Source organism: Ostrea edulis, chromosome 5 (genome assembly GCF_947568905.1).
Source record: "Ostrea edulis chromosome 5, xbOstEdul1.1, whole genome shotgun sequence".
Taxonomy (NCBI): Eukaryota; Metazoa; Mollusca; class Bivalvia; order Ostreida; family Ostreidae; genus Ostrea; species Ostrea edulis.
The window spans coordinates 68,886,818-68,913,624 of NC_079168.1; the positions used below are offsets into that span (position 1 = coordinate 68,886,818).

Sequence of the window (26,807 nt, forward strand, 5' to 3'; positions counted from 1 at the left end):
TCAACTTATTCTTTTCTTTTGTTAAATCGTTGTTTGAAATGATACAATTGCATATTTTTTAATTCAAATACTGTTTTTCGGAATTGTTGCCTCATACATGTACATACAAGTATTTTTTTCCAAATCTTAGTGTTATCTATCAAATTATTAAATATGTGTTTAGACGTTAGTCAAATCCTGGTCTGTATATCCTTCAAGTTATGACCAACATGATATACATGTATACCGATTTTTATTTTCTATGATTGAAATCCATACTTGGTGTAATTTTTGCAAGTTTATTCACTGCTGAATACTTATTTTGTGATTTTTAATTTCATGTTTTAATATTAAAATTTTCAAAGGTCCAGTATTTTATTGCCTATTGTCTCTAGTATATTCAACTTGGACATGAAATAAAGCATGCATACAATTCAGTATTATTGTTTGTAAGATAGATAAGTTCCAGAATTTGAATTAAAAGTTTGAAATACTTTTTAATATTTGTTTTTATTAAAGGGACTGATTCACGATTTTCCCCAAAATTTTCTTTTTCACTTTTTATGATCAAAATCTACTGTTTAATGTGTTTAAAAGATTTCACATAGAAATTAAGGTTATACATTATCACAGAAGCTCATTTTAGAGAGTTTATTATTTGTTTTGTAAACAAAGATTGTGGTATGTTATTGTTTACAAAATTTTCAAAAGAAATGGATATCGACTTAAGTTATTATATCTTTCACATTTCAAGCATTCTTTGGGTAGAATGTGTCCATCTAAAGTTAAAATTTGTGACTATGTAAAATTAAGATGCTTTATATTAAAAAAATCAATATTTCACTTGTTTGTTTGTATACATAAAAAGACTCGAGTCTTTGTTTACATAACACAGATTTAAGGTTAAAATATTGTTTTTATTCTTTCATTCAGAAGGTCAAAATTTGGCTGTCAATATTATATGAGTTATATTTTTAATGTTTACCATCAAAATTGAAAAATATTTTTATCAAAAATCGTGAACCAGTCCCTTTAATACATTTGCAATAAAAAAAAATATTGCTGTCCAACCAATGTTGAAAATAAAAAAAAAAGTCCGGTCAGTATGTGGATAAGCCCCCCCCCCCCCCCCCTTCATGTGTCTCCGATCACATTTTGCACCGGTCCCAACTCCCCAATAATATTGACCGGTTCCAAAGCCAATATATCTTTTCTAAGCATTACCTTAGAGTGTAACGGTGGTTAGAGAAGGTCTGATATTAATGAGATTGTAAATAAGCGAGAGTATTCAGAACCCAGATGCACGAACGTTAGTTAACTTTAACTGACACTTAATTTGACATTAACTTGAGCATTTACATAGCGTTAGCTTGAAGTTAACTGTACGTCAGACTTAACTTCATTCTGTGCAATTGGACCCAAATTAATAACAAGATTATCCTTTTAATTCAATCAGAACTTCAATTCCTTTGTTATAGCTTTTTAACTATTCAATGTAAAGGTGAAGATAGCAACAGAGATCAATCTCATAAATCCCATAAGCAATACAAAATAGATATAGTTGCGTATACACAGACCCCTGGACACTCAATATATTACGAAATAAATCTCACCAGGGTCATAAACTTCACCTTAGTTTTTTGTCTCAATAGAAGCCAGTGAAGGAGGGGGGGGGGGGGGGTGTGTCAGAAAATGACAAAGCCGGGGAAAAGGGGTGGCATAGCCACGAGTGTTTGCTTAGTACGCCCTTTGATTTTATAATACACCAACTTTGTCATATAACATGTTTTCTGTTTCTGTTCCGCATCTCAACAACACTACACTTCAATAGCCCTCTCCAATTGTTTTTATTCTTATATTTAAAAAAAAAAAAAAGTCGGAGGGTTACATTATTGCAGTTATCATTTGATACTCAGACGTTCCTACAAGGATATGATTTCAGTAATAATTTGTGCACGATTATAATTATTTTAAAAGTAACTAATCAGTTTCAATATTACACTGAATTCCTTTCATACCTAGAACCTTGAAATGTGATTTCAATAATGAACTGTGTAGGATAGTAGGGCGTCAAGTAGTAACCTTCTCTCCTTGTTTCATGCTGTGTATAGAAGATGAGTATGGCAGATAATGTTCATATCTGACTCATCATTTTTTTTTTTTGGAATGACCTGAATTCATGATGTGACCCACTTGGTTGTCATTACACCTTCCTGGTCATTTAATACATGAATGCAAGTGAAATACTTTTTCCGTAATTCAAGGTCACGTCTCATTTAGTTCTATTTCAACACCACTTACTAGCTGGTGTCCCCCCAGTTGTTGACCAGCTTAAGGTTTCTGCTTAAATGCCACATTTTACAAACTCTGGAAAACAGCATTATTAATCCCCTTCTTTCTGTTTCTAGCTCACAAAATCATCTTCCACATTGGTAATAATTCACAGTTCCAACATCTGCTATTACCTCTGTATTCATATATTTTGACATTATTCTCATCTTGAATTAATGCCTATTAAATTTCATCTATGTCCAAGAGGCAATGTTCCCGTTTCCTTAAAACTTAAATGCAATACACAAAATCTTCTTTTATAATTTTAATCACAAAAATAATCACAATGTATCTAGATGAATGACCATAAAACCAGTCAGAACAATATACCAGGATGTAAATGATGGTATCTAAATAAACGAAAGCCAGTTAAAAAGCAAGATTTGCCAACTGATTGTCATAAATAACTCAAAATACACTAGCTTGAGCAACCAAACAACCGTGTATAGTTTTTAATAAAGCTCTACCCATTAGGATAGAACCCCAATCTCATCCAGAATATAGGCAGACAACACCATCACAGTATACTACCCCACCAATCAGCATTAAAGTTTGTAACATTGAAAAACAGGGCCTGTATTTTCTACAGTCAAAGAAATTATACAAATTGCATAAATATTATAGTAGATTCATTATATTTTGTTGAACATGATTTTCATTCTACTATGGTTCATCTCCAAAAGTCCAAACAGTTTTTATAGTGAAACTGATTAGATTTAATAGTTTAAATATCATTTCAAAATTTTGAAAGCTGTCCTGGACTCTTAACATTACACATTTTTTATAAGATTTTTTCCCCAGTGTATTAGAATATTTAAGAACTAAGTAATGACTGTTCCCCACTTGCATAATGAATGTAAATAAAGTTTAGAGTTGGTTGAACTAATTATCATCAGACATACTTTTTAAGAATGGGGTGGTGATTAGTTCTTCTGAACTGGATGAATGAAGTATTTTTCCTACAGCTTGTATTATGATGGTGATCAAATTAATGGAATAATTTTGAGAGCAGATTGACACAAGTCATCCCATGGCTTGTTTTTCCCTTTCGACATTTGAACCTTGTAATCATTGCCCGAAACTTATGGAATAAATACTGTTTACACTGAAATAATGGGGTAGAGTATGAAGGATCAAGATTTGTCTCCCTTTAATATAAAATGTTGACTTTTTAAAGTTTATCCTTTGATAACATACAACTGGTATGTCATTATACTGCGACACAAAAACATCCCCAAGGAGTTACAAAAGCTGTCAGTCTAAAAACAAAGTCAAACATGAATATGCATGTATACCAAATCATATACATGTACATGTACTATGATAATATGGAACATGTCAATGAATGATTGCATCAGTAAGGTATTGTGTGTTTACAGCTTTACAATCAGCAGTTCATTGTGTATTAACCAGCAGTCAGGAGGTACTGGGAAAAGTGTGGATAAAACACAAATTACATGCATAGCCCAATATATCATCACATGCAGTGTTATTGCTTTGTAATCTCAAATGTAAATCAAAAAACAAATTTCTTCATTAAACAATAATAAAAGTCATGTGACAGTTTTATTGCATGAATAAAATTACATTACAACCAAACAGAAATACTCTTGATGTGTAATGAATACTCCCAATTTTGTATGTTTATTATCTTAAATCAAAAACTCTTTTTACAACCTTAAGTTCTATGTTCTTTATACTATGAACAAAATCAACACAGTATCTATTATTAAAAATATGATATAGGTCAAATTACCATATCATTTTAAAAGTGAATTTTCAATATTGTTTTTTCTTTATAAGAAAATCTGTGTGTGACAAAATAGCTCCTCTATAATGCTACGTCTTCATTCTACATGGAATCATTTTTGTTTTTCAAACTCGTGAAAAGTTGCATGTCGGTTCTTGTTACATGAACGTGTATGATTTCATGAATGACTATGTACAAAAAGAAGTAACTTATCATATGATATAAAATAAATGTAGAATATATATATATATATATCTGATGAAATAAGCTTTACAATTATATTAATTTCTACGATAACAAAAATAACAATCTAGTTTGTGCCATAACGTCAATGGAACAAAATAAAATCACAGGCCCATTATGCATGACATAACAAAGTGTAATATTATAAACATGATCATCCAACTCTTAGCAAACACAGTCTTTAAAACATATCGTAATTCTGATGAGGAAAAAGGTCTGGAATTATTCTGAATGAGAGAGTACCATAGGACTAAACAGCAAGATAATACTCAACCTTCTGGAACCGAGATCATCAACATGCATGATACACAGGCAAAAAACTCATCAAGCAGGACAGAGCAAACCCTAAATACAGTAGGGCATGTCTGGGATGGGCAGTATGTACAATTGTAGCATCAGCCTAAAACCCTCAGTACTAGCAGTATCCACCTTAAGGACGCTGCTTGGCAAGCTAACTCCTTGGTCACAGAAATTTCATCATTAATTCATACAAGAGCATTCATCACTATGAAATTCAGCACAACCCTCAAAAAGGTTAACCCCAACAAAAACAAATAATTACAGGCACACAGAATAAATCAGTAAAATTCATCAATACCTGTTTCTTTTAAAACAATAAAGGGAACATCCCTTCAAGTCTAATAACAAAGGTCTACCCTCTCATTAAAACATTACTGTACCACAGTGCTGTGCAATAACATTTATCATTTACATCAAAGTACAAACAAAACCAAACTATTGCAATCTGGTAACTATATATCCTAAGGATGATGAAGTTTCACTGAACACATAAATGAACCCACATCCAAAGTGACAAACTAAGCCTAATAGCTCTGTGAACCCAGATTATCACACTAAGAGTTATATTCTAAGACTGATAGCTCTGTGATCTCTTCCTTTCCTTTTCCATTGCATGGTAAGACGCCCCACTCAATTGACCCGTCAACATCTTCTGCAAAAGAGTGGAACTCGGAGACTCCTTACAATTGTTTTTAGAAGTAAATATACTAGTGTTTGTGGAACAACCACGGAGCACTTTTTCTAGCTCGGTCATATTTGAGTTTCCTGTGTGTCTCTGACTTGGAGGGGAGCCATGGTTAATGGTCATGACGGGAGAGGGCAATGGATGACTGTGGTAAGAGTTTGGGGATATCACCCCATTAGCTTGAGTACATGGCGACATAAAGCTGGAATTTGTAAATGGAATGTTGGAAGGTGCAGTGGTAACCTCTGGGCTTATAAAGCCAGCCACTTCTGGCATATGAGGACTACAGGGGTATGGTGATGCTGCAGACATTGGAGAACATGCTGAAGACAACGGTGAACAAGCAGACATTGGTGATTGGTGCGAGACATACGAGTGCGGGGAGGACATCCACGATTCTGGTGACAGAGGGTACTGATAGGAGGCAGTAGATGTACTGGGCAATGTCATTTGGGCCCCCACCTGCAGTGGGTACTGAGGAGGAGCCATGGACTCAGCAGATGTCACTGTTTGTGACATGCTCAACATGGTGCTGGTGTTTGAAACACATATCTGTTCATTCATTGGATTAGCCCCATTTAAACTCATGTCACAGTGGTTGAGACCATTCATTTCACTACCAAACTGGTCTGTCACAAAACTGTTTTGTCCAAGTTCTGACAGAACCTGTTGGGCTTGTTGATCTACTAGTGAATTACAGTACTGCATACAGAAATCGGTTATTTCTTGAGGCAATGCTTCTGATACATCATTTGGAACAAAGTCTGTTGAGTTTAGAGACGCGATTTGGATGTTCATGACACTCTGTGTTGGGACAGTGATACTGCTGTCACAAAATCCTGCAGATCCTGAAGTTGATGGAGGGACACAGAGGGTGTCACTCCTCAAAGATTGAGAATTACTGTCCGCGAGATTTTGTGTAGTCAGATTAGCTGACGACACAGGACTTGGATTGTATGATTTCTGATATGAAGACGACCCTTGCCCAACTGTGTGTTTCTGTCCCTCTTCCTCAATCTCTTCCAGAATTTTCATCACTTCATAAGGACGACTGCACTCGGAGTCTATCGTGTTCACAACCTGCTGGAAAACACCCGTTGGGAACTCATTACTAAGCGAGGTGTTTTCTGCAGACTCGCCTGTTTGTCCATCAGTGGAGCCGGGACTTGGATGGTGGCTGGAGTAAGGACTGTTACTGCTCCAGTAGCCCAGGTCGCTGTGTTGATCATCCATCTTGCATGCTTTAGCTGGCTCAATGGGCTGAATTCCATCCAAGCACTGAAGAGTGTTGCCCTGTTGCATTCTGAGGAATTGCTCCCCTTCTTCTTCACTACAAGAGATGGATCCTTCAAATCAATTCTATTCAGAATATCTGTTTATCTCACAAGAAGTTTATGCTTTAACACAAAATAAATCATCTAATTCAATTATCATTAATCATTTCCTAAGAAACAGAATAATTATTTAATTGTGGTCAATTTTCTTCATAAATTTCCTTTAATTTATAGTCTGATTCAGACAGCAATTCATCTCGAAATTAAAATAAAGTGTCCAAATATCATGCAAAATTTCTCTTTTTTTAAAGATGAATACCAACCTAATTATGTAATTCATGCAGACAATGTACTGAGGCACATTACTCGTGTTGTAGATAATAGTTGCTCTTGTTTGCATCCAAACCCACTCACAGTTCTTCCCAATGAAACGATAGTACTTGCTCACTGACGATCCTTTTACAATTACTGAAAAGAAATTTAATTTTATCAACAAATGACTACAAGTAAATAGCCTTAAAATATTGATGATTATATAAAATATTCTCAAAAAAATTGTTTGACAAGGAAAATTGTCCAATTCTACCTTAAAGATACATGGAAATTTACAAATGCAGTCACATACATAAACCATATAACTGGTTATAATAATAATGATAAGTGATATGTATTTGTAATTCACTTTTGGAGCAACCAATCAGCTAGCAGTATTTTCCTTTCATCAAGAATACCTTTAGAAAATCCCAACCAATCAGACTTCAGATAAGTTCACATTTACGGTAATAAATGCTATTTCTACAACACTGTTAATTTAAAAAGTAAAATGTACTTGCTATTTGTTTTAGTAAAGTGATTTTATTATTTGAATACAATTTACAAGCATATAAAAAGGTGAAAATTTCCTTAGAAATCAACATTTGAGTTATTTTCAAATCAAATTTTAATAAAAGGTGATAAGTTCTTTGAAAATCAATATATTTACTATTTTCAAATTAACTTTTTACAAAAGTTCACAAGTTTTCATTTTATTGTATCAAATATTCTACACTAAATTTCAATAAAATTATATTGAATAAATATAATAAATTTCTTTTGGAAACAAAAACATTTACATGAAATTTTTTTTTTTATATTCCAAGAAAACTTACATTTTTGGTGACAGTCTCCCACTAGTCTAGCATCCAATGGATTGTGGAATTGATAAGCAGTCTTTCCAATCACTTCTTCAGGATCATATCCAATCAGTGTAGCAATCCTGTAATAGTCCAGAGAGAGACATGAGCCGATGTCGGACTAAGTCTAAATGAAGTGACACAGGAGGTTGAGGTGATAGTGTACTTAAGATGCTGGGATGACAGCTAGCGCCCCCTGGTCCTACACACACTTACCACTTCATCCAACACAATAGGAGGGTGGACTCAGTAACACATCAGAGCACAGCCAACAGTTTGTCGGATAACTGTCATAGACAGTCATTAAAGTTGCCAGATTAAAATGTATTAGTTATTTGATATACAATTGATTTTATCAAGCCTCATGATAAATCTCTAAATTTTAAATCTTGATGGCTGAAATGTGAGGACCATTAGCTCGGTGTCTTGTAGGGTATCATCTACTTACATTATGCTTACAATTCATGAACGTCAGCACTATTTAGAATTTCAAACAGATAGGTATCCAGTGTCCTTAGGCTATTCTTGTTTCACTAATTCAAAGACAAGCTAGAGAGTGATCTTTGAGAAGCCACTTAAAAAAAATTCAAAGTCCCTTAAACATGATATGCTGTTGCAATAAAGATCATCTGATTAATTAACTCTTGTTCTGCTCAGTTTTCAGAACAATATTTAATGCCTAGTTGAATTGCACTCAAACAATCTATATATAATTAGCACTGAGACCTTCAAAAAGTCATAAAGACACATTATATTGAAACACATTAATATGCACATTTTCCTTTGAATTTCACTTTTTTTTTGTAAAGCCTATTCTGTCATACCCATAGAAGAAAGGTAATTCAATCTAGTTTTTTGATACACTATTAGCAAGTCTGCTTTCAGAAATTCTCCTTTTTTGCACATTTTTAATGAAAATAATCTGCAACAGGAAAATATCAATTTATGATATCCATTGCTTGTACCCTGAAATCTGAATAAAATCCCTTATTTCAGACCATTTTCCCCCAGACTAGTCCAAGGTTATCAGTACTTTTTTCTCTTCCTCTTAAAAAGTTCCCTTACATGATTTAAATTGAAATTTTAACGACTACATAACTATACAATTTATCCAACATAAAGTTTTATTTATCTTCACCTGTAGTGAGTCGGTCAAGAAAAAAATAAAATATACAGAGCTAAAAAGAAAAAGGTCACTGAGCTCCTGAATCAAGGAAGCATGGGAGAAATGAAGGTTAGACACATTATTCCATAATCCCTAAATGGTAGTTATGTAAATGAGAAACTTTATCTTTTATTAATCAGCTTCTTTAATAACATAATCATTATTCATGACCAAAATCACTTGTTTCATAGCTTAATATTCAAAGAACTATATATGATAAGGGCACTTTATGGCCCTCAAAATTGCGCTTCTGGTTCAAATTTTGAGTGTGGTTTGTGCAAAAATCTCAATGCAACTCCGTTTTTATTCCCAATTTGACTTTAATTCAGAATTATGACACCATGAAGATAATGTTTTCCTGCTATATTAAGTAATCTAACAATTTTTTTTTTATTATTATTATTTTTTTTTCTAGTACACTTGGGTGACAGAAATTTTTGGTTTGCTGTAGTCAGTGTTTCCGAGAGAGAAAAAATGCACATTTTTAAATTCACTAAATTTGAGTAATATCAAGAAATTGAAACACTTTTGACATCATGCAACGTAAAAGACTACAGATGTAATTAGAGACAACTTATGTGAAACTCAGTTTAGGACACAATCTCTTTTCTGGGATAACAGAAATTTGATGGGTGTTTTTATGGGAGGCTGTTATTACATGTAGTCCTTTACTCAAATTACAAGCAGCAAAGACACTTCTGTACAGAATCTGTGACATCATTTTTGAAAATTTTCAGATCCTGCTTCCCAAATCAAATGAAGTCCATGGCATTTTACCCACTTGTCCACAAAATTTGATATTTTACAACAGAATACTTTGACAACACTTATCATATAAAACTAGAAGTGCTATAGGGACTATTTTCTGTTCCCCAGTCTATCTAAAATTACTAGCTCCAATCAGGGCGAGTAGAAAACATGCAATAGTTATTGTATATTTATTTCCGTGTATCTTGATTTATTTGGACGAAGGGTGGTGACGAGTGCGAAGCAAATCAAGATACACCGAAATAAATATCCAATAACTTACTTGTATCATGACCAATTAGAAATATAATATCTGTCATGTGACCTGTGGTTAATGCATGATATTTTTAATTACCCCAATGAAAAGTACAGTTTTTGTCAGGTGATCACTTGAGTATTTTCCTCTTCCTTTCATGCATGCTCATCGCACACTTATCGCCCGATAGTTGGTGAGAGCGGATGTGCAGAATGTGTCTGATCAGAGCACCTCAACTATGATCATTGGCAATTTACACGATTTGGGTGTACAGTTTTTTATTCAATGATGATCATGAGGATTTTCTCACAAGCATGGAATATCGACACAACCGCTATCCTAGATCTAGTGAATTTTAATTTGAACTTCACCATGTGTTGAAATTGTCAGGTGGTGTTCAATAATTTATTTACACAGCATAGTTTTAAAAAATATGCAAATGATGGTTCCGCCCACTGGTGTATCTCCAGTTATTGTACACTTTTTATTAAAGGAAAAACACCACAGCCATGATACAACTTTTAAAGGGGCATTAGCTGTCGTTTTGTCACCAAAAATTGAATTCAATGAAAATTGCTCCAATATCATATATTTCAGTAATTAAACACCAGTATTTGATTATTTCAAACACTTTTAAACCTAAAAGCAGGCACATGAATATGAAATTTTTGTGATTAAATAATTATTGTCTTGCAAGACAATAATTCTTCCTTATATATTTCTTTACACTAAAAGCAGTTATCTAATGTAGTTTTATTAGGTTTCTCTTGTTTTTGTACAAAATAAATGTTTTTATTAGTCATTAATATATATTCCTATGCCATTGCCAGATTTTGAGAGAAAAAAGGTTGTCATCACTTTCACAGCTACTGCCCTTTTAATTCGATTGTTCTGTCACCTAAACAAATTTTAAAACAGTATTGATTTCACAGAAAGAATTGTAACAGCCAATGTTTGTTAAACATGTTTTCAATTATAGTCACCAAATAAATTTCTAAATTTCAAGTTTGAAATACATTAGGGTTATTCCTTTGTTTATAAATTTTTCTGGAATTAATTACAATCATTATCCTATCTCATATTTGAAGTAGTTCTAAGCCTAGTACAGTGAGCTAGCATGTACATTCTGTACACTAACCATTTGATCCTCAATGAATTCATTTTCTCCTGTGCAGCAATGTTAGGGTTATCTAAACTGCATGCTTACACTTTATGAACTATACGATGAACAAGGAATTATGCTTTATGAACTTTTAATCATTAAATTGATCAATATACAGTGAGGCACTTATCATTCTCAGAAATTAACATTAATTGATCTATTCAAACAAAATTGGCATCCTACGCTTCAAATTTCACCAAAAGCATTAAACTACAGAATTTATTAAGAACTGAAATTTGAGAATTATCTTAATTCATTATCAAAAAATGATGCGATTACATTTTGTAGATTTTGAACATGCAATCACCATCTACCGATTGAAAGTGGGTGTTGGATTAACATACCAAGAGAAGATAGAATATGTACATACTGTAATTTACAAGAAATTGGAGATGAATTTCATTATGTACTCAACAGTAATGCAATACAAGAACAAAGAAAGAAATTTTTATCACCTAAAAATAAATGAAAATTAAAAATATCTTTACTTTTAAACAAATCATGTCAAACAATAAATAGTGGGTTTTTTTGTTTTTGTTTTTTTTAAAGAAAACTCTGTACTTTCAATAAGAAAATGAACAAGATGTGCCCCCTACCTAGAATGCCCATTCTTCACATTAATAATTCACAGGTCTTTTTTTCTGACTTGATAAATACTTTATTACACGCATGTATTATTTACTAAATGTATATATAATAACTTTTTATCTTTATATCTCTGTATACCGTTGCACAATGGCGATGAGATCCAATAAATTGAACTCAGAATGAAGATGGAGGCTAGGTACAACAATAAAACAACAACTGTGTGTATAGTTTAATTAGGAGTGTCAATCTCAAAATTTCAATTCAATTTGTTAATTATTACTATAGATATTCGAAACTTATAAAAACTGTGTACCCTTATGTAGACCCAGGGCAGCTCAGGGTTTAAACAAACTTGGATTTTGATTACATCTGGAAACTTTCATACAAGTTTTGGCTTTCCTTGCTCTGTGGTGCTAGCGAAGATTTTCTACACACCCCACTCGGTATCTTCATAATTAATCTCCCATTGAAAGGAGCTATGATTCTTCATTTAAACAAACTTGAATATCCTTTACAAAAGGATGGTTTGATTGAAATTGGTCCTGTGTTTCTTGAAAAACAAGATGTGTTTGTGAAACACAAATGCCCCCGATAATGGTAAATTCCAAAGAAGGCCAAGGTCACAAGGACAAATATCTTGGTACCAGTAGAAAGATCTTGTCACAAGAAATGCTCATGTGCAATATGAAAGTTCCAATATTTACCATTTAGAAGTTATGACCAATGTCAATTTTTTTTTAGTAGGTCAAATGTCAAGGTCAAAAGGTTTAGTACCCATGGGAAGGTCTTGTCACAAGGAATACTCATGTGAAATATCAAAGCTCTAGCACATACTGTTCTGATTAGCAAGGTTAAAGTTTCAGATGGAAAGACAGACAGGACAAAAACAATATGCCTCCGATCTTCGATATCGGGGGCATAAAAATCTGAAATTGAAAATGTAAAAAAGGTTACAGATAAACTTCTTTCAAAAAAGCGTACTTGGGCTTTCAACATGGGTGAGTTAAAACAAGAGTACCAGAAACAGCACAAGCTTATGGAGGGTGCTTTTTATTAAGTAGTTTGTTTTCTATGACATTGTTTGGCTAACATGGCAAAAATGTTAAAAGTTACTTAAGGTGGTATCAGTCATCAAGCTGCGGCATACTTTCTTTTGCATCGTATGAAGAAAATGTCCAAGCTTGAAAACTGTGGTAAGAGATAGATAAATCAAGAGTTCGGAGTCTTATATATTTCCCCAAAATTGATGAAGTTCAACATGTACATGTATTTTTTTCAAACATCAAAGAAAATCAAAAACATAATTGGGAATTAAAATTCTTGCAATGCACACATCTTCGAGTTGTTTACAAAGACCTTAACTTGAAAATGGTGAGAGGAATAAGATGGACAAATTAATTACCCTTCATGCCAACATGAAGCGTTGCAGTCCTCTTGTATTTTCAAAAATGAAATTTAATTTTTTTTTAATTTTTTTATATTTGCATTCTATATTCATTTGTTGGAATTCCCAACCTTTCAAATATAAACATACTATATTTATCAAGTGTTCATAACTGCAACACATTAATGAGAAAATGGCTATCATTAAAATTTGTAAAGATATCAAAGGCAAAACATCGGAAATGGAAATATATATAACATTAAATTTCAAATATTTATATTCACTGAATCTTTTCTCTTTATATATAACATTAAATTTCAAATATTTATATTCACTGAATCTTTTCTCTTATATTTCTTTTGAAATTGACATTTTTCATCGTAGGCAATGAATACATGTTTGTTACAAACTCGTTCAATCCAGTTTTTTTTAGTGACAACTGTCTGTATATTGAATGAAATTGCACAATCGGAGAAAAATCCTGCATTAAAGTAAAATTTTAGGAATTAGTTTCTTCATAATATGTGCTTTTTTTGACTTAAGGTCTGCATTTGAAATAGAAAAGGTGGCACACACATAATTGCCCCCCCCCCCCCCCCCCCCTTATGGAATCGTATCAGAAAAGAAACATTCATTAATTCAAGAGAAGAGTTCTCTAACTTCACTATTAATTACTATTTACAGAAGTGTTGGAATTCGTAATTGAAAATGTATTTCATAAAAATTTGACAATTCAGTGGCAATTTAATCCTCCATTTATACGCCTGGTTACACTTCAATACACCCTAAAGTCTTCCTTCCGAGAAAACCAATTACTATGATTTTTTTTGTACATATGATTAATCAAACTGTAACAATATCAGAGATGGACAAACGTAACTGTCCTGTAGAAATACTGTGACAATCTGTGTTACTTCACCAAGCTTCAACATACTAGACTCTCCTCACACTTATGTGAGATTCCCCGGACTTAGGGTTAACAAACTGAAAGGAAAATACCCCAATTCAGATTGGGAAACGATAAGCAGGAGGAGTCATTCAAAGAATCCAAACAGCTATATCAGTTTGAATGGAGTTTCTGAATATTAATATCCCTCCCGAACAGTGAACCTGATGTGAAGGGGTGGCGATACTTAGTTTGTTGCATATATTCCTTACGTATCCTATTATGTATTATATCACAAGATGATCTATTCAAATCGCAGATACACACACAATAAAATACAACACGACTAGATATAAAATAGCCATTAAATAACGCTCATTTAGTAACTATTACCATAATGATGTATGTAAACGACTGGTGAGGCAACGATTCTATGACACCCAGATCAAGTGTTTCATACATTTTGAGAAAATAACACTGTTGTACTAAGTTGACATTTAACATCATATTATTAAAAGTACACTAGGTGTACTCTGTATATGTAAAGGACTATCGCTTATGCATGACACAATGATGCTCTCAGAGAAATGACAAAAGAACAGCTTCACCGAGGTCCAGGGAGTCGAAATTTACATTCAGAAACCAGACACCAACACTCAAGGCTGGTGCAAAAGATATCAAAAACAAAAACAACTTTGTTTATGAAAATCAAAAGTACTCCAGGAAAAATGGTAAACAAGTCTTGAAACAAAAATCATAAAGGTTAGAATAATAAACTCGTTGGTCTTTAGAGTCAGCATCAGAAGGACGCTGAAATGGATATTTGACGATTCCTTAATCCTCTCTAACGCTGTAGTCGTGATGTCAGAAATGAATAATGACTTGGGCATGGCTTTTTAAAGGGTGCTAGTCTGTCTGTCTTTTGCACTCATTAGTACACCCTAAAGGTGCCAAGACAGTAATAAAATGAGACGAGACTAGATTCATATCAGATTACTGTCAGCTAAAATAGCTTATCTCATCACATTACAATTGTCATACTTGGGGTACATGGTGTATGAAACAGTTGCTTGAACCTTCATGAGATGGAATATGAGAAAATATGTTAGTATAATGATGATGGTGTATATCCTTCCACAAATCTTATTAAATATGCCACCATTTTCATAGAATTTTATTTTTCAATTATATTTGAAGACAGTACTTTGAACACATATTCTTTAAGCTAAAACTTTTATCACATAGTTTTCAGAAGAACCATTTCAAAGGGCAGTTAAGCACCAAATTATCCAACATGGACTGTACTAGTATATCTCCTTCCATCTTTTTTTTTTCACCCATAAATTTTCAAAAACAAAACTTTCACAATCTTAAAAAAATTATTATTACTTGTGATGGTGAAGTAAATTTATGTGAAGAAATGTTTGTTCCAGGGGAGACTGGTTTTATTCCACAATACTAACTAGTTTATCTAATAGAGAGTGAAATACTTTTACTGGTATGTAGATGAGTGGATAAACAATGAGCTAGTCATTACATACATACATCCTTCAGTACATTATAAAAAATTAACATTACTTATGTGTATGTCTTTACAAATGTGCGTGTGCATACACATGCAAAACTTGCCTTGGGTCACAGAAAGTGAATTTCATGCCGAGGTCATGTCGACTGATAAACATGCTGCCATCTAGCTTGATCTCCATAATGGAATTGGTTTGCATTGGACGACAGATACAGATCAGGCCGTCTATAGCGTAACTGTTGGACCTACTAGTTGTAGCTCGCATCTTTAATCGTCCCGAACACTGCATCAACTGTAAAGAAAAAACATTGAATAGGAATGCATAATCAAAGATTACAAATAGTTCCTCTCAACTAATGAACAACAGTGTCGGTCAGCAAACCATTTCATACGTTATGCAAAGGTTTAGTGCCTTTAATTGTTTTAACATATCATACTGTAATGATACCAATACCAATATGACTAAAATGACAATGCTGTTCTGGAGAAGGTCAAGGTCACAAAGTCAAAGATCATAGAGCAAAAATAGAAGTTCTTGCCATAAAAAATCTTCATACAAAATATGAAAGCTCTTCCTTACATAGTTCAGGAAATATTGAATAGCTTAGATTAACTCCAAGGTCAAGATAAAAACGTTAAAAAGTTTAAACTTTGGTGCCATAAAAAGTTTTTCACAAGGAATGCACATGTGGAATATGAGAGCCCCATCACTCACCATTCAAAAGTTAATATGTGCAAGGTTAAAGTTTTGGACAGACAGACTGATAGGACACAGAATAGTATCCAGAAATGACAAAATCCAGAGAAGAGGGTCATGAAGCTTTCACAACAAGATTGACTAGGTGACCAATAAACATGAAACTTAGGCATCATTATCTTCACCAAAAGCACAAGATGATGTTTCTTTGCAATGATATGAATGACCTTTGTTGATGGAACAGGTATTTCTATAAGGGACAACAGGTATTACCTGGCTAATGAAAGTGGTATACATTGGTAAGTTTCAGAAATGAAATACATTAAATTATTTTCCAAAATGAAAAGTTTCTTTTTTCCATTGGAAATGACAAACTCAGTAAAATTCCTGCACACTTAAAAATAAAAACAATGAAAGCCTGGGCTAATTTGTATACAATACAAAGTTCATCCTTACATTTGTATTTTGTAATTTATCTTGTTTCTTAATTATCATAAAAATCAAGTTAAAAAGGTCAATGCATTTGATATATTGAAACAGTGTAGATTTCATTTTAATGACTAAACATTGGCAACATTAATTCTAAAGTAGAACATTGGTGTGCAAAATTGTCACAGTATCTTTAAACTGGCTATGATTATCTAACATTCAAAACTTGAATAATCTGTGCTGCTATTCCACTTTTTCTTGCATTTCTTTCAAAGATGTAAGAAATTAGGCTGAATTTATGATGCACCAAAATACATATCATCATTTCAGCAAGTTTCAGTATTCACCCTTATTTTACAGGCAATTTAATTTTACTCCTTGTTGGCCGAAACATTGAAATTAAACCTGCAGCGAATGTAACCCATACTACATTTATCAAATAGAATGGACATAAAGCTGTCTATTTAAAACTGCGTAAAATTTCATCTAAAAAAACTAGCTGTGTCAGTGTGACAGAAATGCCCCCGCTGACATACAAGTTTGAAATATTTGAAAGTCCAAAGATGTGAAAATAACATTGAACAAGAAAAGAATATAATATTACATATACTGATTTAGTTTTCCTGAATAAGTTGTGAAGACTATAGATTCACAGTTACATTTATCTCAAAGAGTGTGGACCTTAATTAGTATGACACACTTTGAATGTTACAGAAAGGAACAATATGACTTATTTTATTGAGTTTAATATTGAAAATTGTATTTATCTAAGATACATCCCCCCCCCCCAAAAAAAACCTCAACACACACACACACCCATTTAAATGGCATTTTGTATGAATTAAATTAAAAAGACAATTTTTGCAACACTGTTCATTTGAAACACTTTTTTACAAATTACTAAATTGAAAATGTAAATGAAAAATCAAAACCCTGTATTCATTATTGTTCAATTCATCAATATACATATGTGAAGTCCAATGAATACATATTTACCGACTTGGACACTTTTTAACTTTATTGGCAATAACCCTGGTAAAAGTCCGTAGGCAGGCAAATAAAACTGTAAATCTATTATAATAAAGGTACACACCATCATTTAGCTCATTATCTGCAAACATATACACCACAAAAAAGACTGGAATTAACAATGAATAATTTTCAAATTCCTGTGAAGGGTTAATAACTTAGCAAAATATTTTGATTGACTTGATCTATAAGTCTTCATTACATGGAGACATACAAAAAGTCAGTTCATTACCTACTTCAGCAGCCAAAATAAGTCTGGAAAACTGTAAATAATTACAATTTTTCAAAGTCTAAAATAAATAATTTTCATAAAAAAATAGATCGATCAAGACGAAACCCGGATTTATAAGTCATCAATACATACAGACGTACCAAAGATTAGCTCATCAAAGCCCAAGGACAATAACGTTAATAAAATATTGTAATTGACTGTTCAGTGCTGTAATTGACTGTTTAGTGCTGTAATTGACTGTTCAGTATTGTAATTGACTGTTCAGTGCCGTAATTGACTGTTCAGTGCTGTAATTGACTGTTCAGTGCTGTAATTGATTGTTCAGTTCTGAAATTGACTGTTCAGTGCTGTAATTGACTGTTCAGTGCTGTAATTGACTGTTCAGTGCTGCAATTGACTGTTCAGTGCTGTAATTGACTGTTCAGTGCTGTAATTGACTGTTCAGTGTTGTATTTGATTGTTCAGTAATGTAATTGACTGTTCAGTGCTGTAATTGACTGTTCAGTGCTGTAATTGACTGTTCAGTACTGTAATTGACTGTTCAGTGCTGTAATTGACTGTTCAGTGCTGTAATTGACTGTTCAGTATTGTAATTGACTGTTCAGTACTGTAATTGACTGTTCAGTACTGTAATTGACTGTTCAGTGCTGTAATTGACTGTTCAGTGCTGTAATTGACTGTTCAGTGTTGTATTTGATTGTTCAGTAATGTAATTGACTGTTCAGTGCTGTAATTGACTGTTCAGTGCTGTAATTGACTTTTCAGTATTGTAATTGACTGTTCAGTGCTGTAATTGACTGTTCAGTGCTGTAATTGAGTTCAGTGCTGTAATTGACTGTTCAGTGCTGTAATTGACTGTTCAGTATTGTAATTGACTGTTCAGTACTGTAATTGACTGTTCAGTACTGTAATTGACTGTTCAGTATTGTAATTGACTGTTCAGTACTGTAATTGACTGTTCAGTGCCGTAATTGACTGTTCAGTGTTGTATTTGATTGTTCAGTAATGTAATTGACTGTTCAGTGCTGTAATTGACTGTTCAGTGCTGTAATTGACTGTTCAGTGTTGTAATTGATTGTTCAGTGCTGTAATTGACTGTTCAGTGTTGTAATTGACTGTTCAGTATTATAATTGGTCACATTACTAATTTCTGGATTCTCCATTTCTAAAGTTGTCCAAAAATTTTATTTGATCTTCTGAACTTGGCTCTGTTTAAAAACACATGTGTAGTTTGTATTTTTATATGTTGTATTCTTTGCAGTACTTAATGACCTTTCTTGCGTAAGATGATGTGCCTGACAGTTACAAATCACTGCTGTAATCAACACTCATACATTTAAAATAGCCTGTAAGTCTAAAGTACCTTATGAATGATTGACACAATATCGATAGGAATCACTAAGTTCATTTTTTTCTTACATGAACACAGACACATAAACTCAGTGATGAAAGCAAGATAATTTTTTCTTCCTGAGGAGCAAAGGAATCAAGATTTACAGAAATTTCAAACTAATTTGTCTGTATGACATACAAATTTGTTCAGTTGAAAATATAATTAAAATTAAAATGAAGATATATAAAAACATAAAGAATTTAATTTTTAACCGTTCATAGTTATTAATAGAAGCTACCACTTATAAAAATTCATCACACGATCCTTGGAAAAGTGAATAAGTGTGAAATGTGACTTTATGGCAGTATCAGTGTCAGCTGACAGAAATTCCTGATATACAGATAACAAAGTTCTTATCGATGTTCTCCTATTATAGTAGTTGTATAATAGTGGCTCCAAAAACTGGTGTTATACAGTGCAGGCAGAAGAATAATTATTTTGTAGACTTTTACAATTAATATATATATTCATTTACTTTGCAATAAAACCCTCTGCATGCAAGAGTGGCAACATGATATTGCTTGGAGTTTCAGATTATACAGCTTCAATAAACATGATTTTGGTTAAAATAGAATTATAAATTAATGAAGACCATTGAAAACCAGTCTAGTTAAATTTTTGTGTGTCAATTTCATGAGCCCTTTCTGCAATATATTACATGTGTATTGCAATAAATCAGCAACTTTTGTTGCTAAATCCCAAACTTTCCTGGTCTCTTCCGCACGGTTTTGCTTCAATTAAAAGTATTCCGAACATACAAATCCATATTAAATGTCTGGTGAACAAGTTAAATTACAATATACAAATATATTTACTAATTATGCAAGTAAACTGTGCTTCCATTGCATTTATTCCCCTATAATTCTAACAAGCTTGAAACTTTAAATACAATCATGTATTCAAATGCCAATCAAAGTTGTGCAAAATGAATGCTTAATATGATAAAAAAAATTCCCAGTGAACACGTTTAGTGTTGTATACAAATTTAGAAAAATACTTGTCTCCACTTTGAAATGAGAACTGGCCCCCTCATTTGAACAAACTTGAATACCCTTCGTCAAATAAGACTGGGGTAAAAATTCTGAAAAGTAAAAATCTAACAGATAGCCATAATTCAAAAAGACAAATACTGGATTTACTTGGAGCTTTGACCTCAGGCAAGCTAATTCTAGGATTAATATCTCCAGATAATGACAGTTTTAAATGTAGATAAAGCACAGCAGAGGTCTGGGATATTTTCCTAAAACTAGACAATTAATCTGTAATTGGTGTGCCACCTGCTGGTCCAATGGCCTTCGTACACCCCATATATACCTACATCAGCCCAGGTAAGTAACCTGAGTAGTATCTACATCAGTAGGCCACTAGGTCAAAGGGGCAGTGGTACATTCCAGCTTTGGGGTCGTAATTCTGCACCAACCCATCTTGGTCTTTCAATTCAGAGATAAAAATGATGCACTCTTTTTTCTCCCCCTTGTATCAAGGCTGATGGAAATGGATGAACATATTTAAATGAGTAACAATAGTTGCCAACAAGATCAAATTTAATACCACTTGACTATCTCATTTCTCCCCACTACAAAAATAGGTGTGATAGTTCTCATATTTTTCAGTTTTTGCTGCTTTTGTTGCAAAATCTAATTTCATAAGGTCTTATGACAGGTGATGAAGCATTATTTAATATGTATTACTTAATGCCGAGCCTTCCAAAAATATTTGTAATAAGATCATGCATATCATGTTTCATTAAAAAAAAGCATATTACCATAATGTATATAACTCAACAAATGCATTTAAAACAGGACAATGTCATACGTATCTTCAAACATAAAATCATCTGATTTAAAAATTCAAGTTGAAATGACTTTGAAACCATATTTCTAATACCTCATTGTCGAGTGAAGAACTTGATATACTCTTGTCTATTATGGAGGTCTGATAAAACGAACATGAGCAGAAATATGCACAATTAGACAGTGATTTATTGCAGTAAACATACACCAATAGCACGCTTCCTAACCAGATCAAAAGAGACTGCACACTGTCCTTGGAAACCCATCATGGTAACAATGTATACTGTTTGACCTTGACACAGGGATATGCCAGTATTAAATATTCCGATAGAAAAGGAATTTTTGACAGATGAGCTATTATGTCAATGGCCTTGATTCTCCGAAATCCCAGCACATGCACATAATGCATGTTCATTTTAAAACTTTACAGTTCAGCTTTTTATTTTGCAATATTTGCAGTTTTAGCCAGTGTTCTTCTGTGTTTCAAAATTGTATATTCATGATAACTAAAATTCTTTGTATTTCTTTATTTATCATTCAGTATAACCAAGCCACATGACTGTCATGTGATAAGAAAATTAATTCTATTATAACCATCAAAGGAAATATACACATAAATATTTATATTCATGGGGCTATACATGTATAAATATTCCTGATCCTGACAATATTTAATTCATAAAATATCAAAATTTCATCGATATGAAAGTGCATTTATCAAGAATCCCTTTATAACTTTTACAATAGATCTCATTTTAGTACGATTCATATTTTTGTGCTTATATACATGTTGTTCCTGCCCTACTGTGAATTAAAATTGAGCCATTCCAAGTAAAAATGGCCCTTATCTTATCCAACAATGTTTTTCAAGAAACGTCATAATGATTGATTGATGTTTTCCGCCACACTCAACAATTTGTCAGTTATTTGGTGGCGCCCAGTTTTTATTGGTGGAAGAGAGAACACAGATACAATGTACCTGGGAAGAGAGCACCGACCTTCCGAAAGTAAACTGGGAAACTTTCTCACTTACTGGCAAAGCGGGATTCGAACCAGCGCCGACAGAGGTGAGAGGCCGTGTGATTTTGAGTGCGATGCTCTAACCACTCGGCCACGGAGGCCCCACGTCATGATGAAAAAACGCAACATCATATTTTACATACTTGTAAAGAAAAAGGTCATGATTACCAATCACAAGTTGGTTGTCATCTTTGATTGACTGTAATTTTATAACGACAATCAACATTGCTCTAATATTTTGAGGGATTTTCTCTATAGTTCACACTTTAGCACTAATATACTTAAGGGCCCTTTTTGCTAGGAACGGCTCAAATTATATTGATATCATATTATAGTTTATTCAAAATTTAGATCAACTGAGATTAAGCCACCAGATTATAGATTCTACTAAAAGAGATGCAAAAAATGTTACCCTTGCATTAATTAATGTATTACTTAGTATTATGGAAGGTTCAAGCAACACTACCAGATTTGAACTTTTATCCATACATACAATATGTCTCTGTAATTAATGAACACCCTAATAAACTCTACATTCTTGATTTCTCAGAGCACCTGAACACGTAAGTTTTACATTGGGTCTGGGAACTTTTAGAGTTCTTCATTTAATGGCACCTGTACATACATAATGTAAAGTTTCAGTTCTCTGCCCCCATCTGTCATCTTGCCATGATGCCTAGACTGCAGTGTCTGGTGTGTCATGTCTCTGCAAATATTTTCTTCTCCTTGCTGACTCAGACACCATTTCATCTCTTTGCTATTACATATTATCCCTGCATCTCTGGGATCTACATGTGCCTTGTCTCCATTCCTACATCTATGATGGGCAGATTTTAAAATTAAACTTTCGGTGTAAACGTGTCCTTTTGTGTGACCCCCTCTGACATGACTCTCAATGTAACACAAAACCATCTTAAACCCAGTGGGTATGCTGGAGATAGCCTGAGTATATTAGGGAGACACTTCACCACGCTTATCTGGCGCTCATCTGGCCCTTAGCATGTATATCTGTCACTTTACACCCCAGGACATCTAACAATGCCTGCCAGGGATCTCACAACAGCATCATGTGATGTTAGCAGTACACATCAGGCAAACTGCCACAGTTACATGACAAATAACCACTCATCAGAACCAAATCACATATATCAAATCCTGTAAATTAAATGCTGGCGAAAAGTGAAATTAGAGGCAATTTACATATCTGATGAATGTCACGGAAAATTTGATACTGACCAATTATAGATTGGTCAAGCATGTCCAATTCTGATTATGGTAGTGACAAAAGATTTAAGGTTCAAGGATTACTTTCTACGTCATACACTACCTATTTGGTTATTACCGTAGGGATATTGGATGTAGTACAATTATATAGTTAACACACACAGTACAGCCTCATCATTAGGAGGTTTCCACAATCCATCTTCATTAACAGATTAAACTTTCAAAAAAATTTAAATTAATTCCCATTAAATAAAAAAATACTGAGGCAAAAAATAAATTCATATTCTAAATAATAGTACATATACATGGTTTGTAGATGCTTCTGTGCAAAAAAGCCAAGTTTTTCATTTTCCTATTTCTTAAAAAGGAAAATAACATCATTTGGTAGATGAAAAAATACCTTCCAAGCCAATATGAAAATTTACATAGTCTATTTGAAACCAAAAATTTGATTTATTTGCTATTTCAATTCTTTAATCCAAATAAAAATGTAGAACACCAGAATACAATGGTCATTAGGTGTGTAGTATATATATATGACTGACTTGTAAATGTAATAAGAGAATACAATGGTTATTAGGTGTGTAGTATATATATATGACTGACTTGTAAATGTAATAAGACCTACACTCCATAACATTTAAATATAAATGTAGAAGTTTAGCTTTATCAGAATGCTGCATCATTTTATTCTGAGAGTTGAGGGGGTGCATCACATGATCTCTCTGATTGGGGTTAAGATGCAATAAATCTTGTCAGTATCTGTCACTCTCATCTCAAGGTAAATTCATTATTCTCAAAATTCATTTAAGTCCCCATTAAAAGCATGACAAAAAAAGACCATTACATAATGTGGACACAAGATGTTCCATATAGATATTGGCATGTATGATATTTCAAACCTATAGCCAAGCAATGCTCCTCATTTCCATGTCAAATATCTCACGAATTCCGGAACCTGACTCCTCATTAACCCACTGACACAATAAAGTGGGCAGTCAAATATACAGGGTCATTTCAGCCATGCCTGGCCACACAAGACATCCCCAATAGAAGTTTCCAATATCAACTTCTAATCCAAGTATCGTTTTCATTCTATTTTTTCCCAAAACTAGAAATGGATTTTATTGTATATGGTAAGATTCTATCCTCTGTCGCAGTTTCATTGTTTAATGGTTAGTTTAGGATGACATTCAGAATACAAAATGAGACATTCAATTACAGAGGACTATTCCCGTCTCTCGGAAAGTTCATCTTTTGACAATAATAGATCAAGGTTGCTTGAAAAAAAGGCTATTGTACTGATACATCTCACACAATTTAGTAACTTTAAATTCATTAAAGGCAATTTAAATACAAATTCAGAAACCCTAGTAGAACTAAATATACAGTTTTCCTATTTCAGATTTAATTGACAATACTGTAATGATATCATCAGCTGTATTTTCATTATCCATTGATACATGTTAAAAATAGATCTGTTTTAAATCCCATGGGTTTTTTTTTATTAAACATTTCCTAAATGCCTGCACATTTATAACTGCCTGTGATTGATATGACATAGATTTATATTCAGCACACTAGTACAATGTTTCAAGTACAGTGTGTTGCTACTGTTGAAACAGGAAATACTCATATAAATTTCTCACAGATGAATCAAAACTTCTGAATTTGGGTATTTTGTAATATTTGTATATTATTTACTGGCCTGGCTATAATTTGAACAATACTTGACTCATTTGCATAAAACAGGACTATCAGTCAATAGGCCTCTTAAATGGAACATGTAAATTTTCTTATTACAGAAATTTTCTACAGGCTCCAAAGAAAATGACAATTCAAAGCATTCTACAGGCTACTACTGAGGATCTGACTGAAACAAGAGCCAAGAACTGTTCCCGCGAGATGCAACATAGAACTGTTCCCGCGAGATGCAACATCTCTTGAAAAGCATTTCACACTCCTTTACGCCCATATGAGTCTTAGTATTGGGGTTGTAGGACTTTTCATGATTTCTTGGTTTGACTTGGTACCTTCAATGGTGACTATTGTGAATATATCAAGCAGATTTCATAACAACTTGTGTAAGAGTGAACTCAAGTCATCAGGCTTTAAGCCTGCAGCTCATTTCATTGTTCATAGTGAATCAAATATTCATTGATTACAGATTCTTCAGTCCCAAATCACCACATTTCTAACAATTCTATCCTTTCTTCTCCAGACTGATGAAGCATTGAACCCGATTATAAATCAGTTTATCAGTAACGTATTACCAGATAAGAACCAACATTTGGAGGTAGTCAATAATGGTTAGACAATTTAACGATACTTGATTTCTAATGTTTTGTTTAGAATAATTTCTAGTGCAATCTTTCAACTCTTTAATGCACTGACAACATGTGGACCATGTTTACCTAATTTGGTGACCATCACTGTCCAGTACACTTACCACAAACCCCGACTGCTTTGTTTTAATGCCATTTTTCTTCAGGACACATTTCATTCTGAGGTAGAATACTCGGTTATCATCGAGATGTGGGGCATGCTTGTCTGAAAGTATCAATGTAAACAGGTAACACTTGCAAAGAGAGACAACTCTCAGCAATACTTCACTCAGGTAAGACAATATCAGAGTTTGAAAGATTCTGTCAATCTTGTTTTCCCCATAAACATAATTGCATTTTTTTCTTACTTACCACTATTCTCTTTGTTAATTGGGCAAGAACACTGCATTTCACATGGTTTGAGGTTGAACTGTTTTTTGAGCTCAGGTATATCACTGTGGTGGATCAAATTCGTCACTTTCTTACCAAGCAGGTATACCTGGAAAATCGTTAAACTCATGATGTCCACAGCAGTTTTCCTTAATATTCTCAAGTTCGAGTTACTTTTGACTGGGCTGTTGTAATGCTTTGTGATATTTAACATTAACATTACATGCAAGATTTACTATCAAGAACCACTTTTTGTTGTTGTTTCCCCTTAATTGAAATTGTTCTCTCACTACATTTTTAGTTAACATAATATACCTACACATTCATATACACTCTTAGTCATAAGATAAAGACCATTCTATTTTCAAAATGAACATACCTTTGTTATGAATTATGATTTCAAATAAATCTTTAAGATATCTGAAGTTTTGTATATAGATATCTGGAGAACTCTATAAACTCAGATTCAATGGAACAAGTTCCTAAAAGTATCATGTGAAATTGCAAGAAATACTTAGAAATTCTGAAATACTAAAAAAAGTTTGAATCTAAAATCTTATCTATAATACTAAAGCTTCTATACATTACATCTGGTCATTCAGCGTTGGTTAAATTTTTTTTTAAATCGAGGCAAGCTACTGACAAAGAAGTTGATGGTAAAGGGGTTTCAACAGTCTCGTTTAAAGTCAGCATTTTGCAAAATCTATGGTCATTTAAACGATCTAGTTTGCCAATACAACCTATCATTGGGTCAAATGCTGTCTGACGTGTTTCATACAAATTATCAGACCGTTCTTGGCACACTGATTTTGACTACGGATAACTCCAT

General features: G+C 33.2%; 1 protein-coding gene across 3 annotated transcripts in view; it reads right to left on the reverse strand.

The window, feature by feature from the left end:
• Positions 1–2,560: 2,560 nt before the first annotated feature.
• LOC125649021 (endothelial PAS domain-containing protein 1-like) overlaps positions 2,561–26,807 on the reverse strand; it is a 51,534-nt gene continuing 27,287 nt past the window's right edge. For all 3 annotated transcript variants that reach the window (XM_048876223.2, XM_048876224.2, XM_048876226.2), the window contains 6 exons: positions 25,961–26,087; positions 25,714–25,814; positions 15,552–15,739; positions 7,711–7,817; positions 6,886–7,030; positions 2,561–6,618 (listed from right to left, as the gene is read on the reverse strand). In XM_048876223.2, coding sequence (XP_048732180.2) covers positions 5,172–6,618; positions 6,886–7,030; positions 7,711–7,817; positions 15,552–15,739; positions 25,714–25,814; positions 25,961–26,087 — 2,115 coding nt within the window. In that variant the 3' untranslated portion in view covers positions 2,561–5,171. The remainder of the gene's footprint in view (positions 6,619–6,885; positions 7,031–7,710; positions 7,818–15,551; positions 15,740–25,713; positions 25,815–25,960; positions 26,088–26,807) is intronic.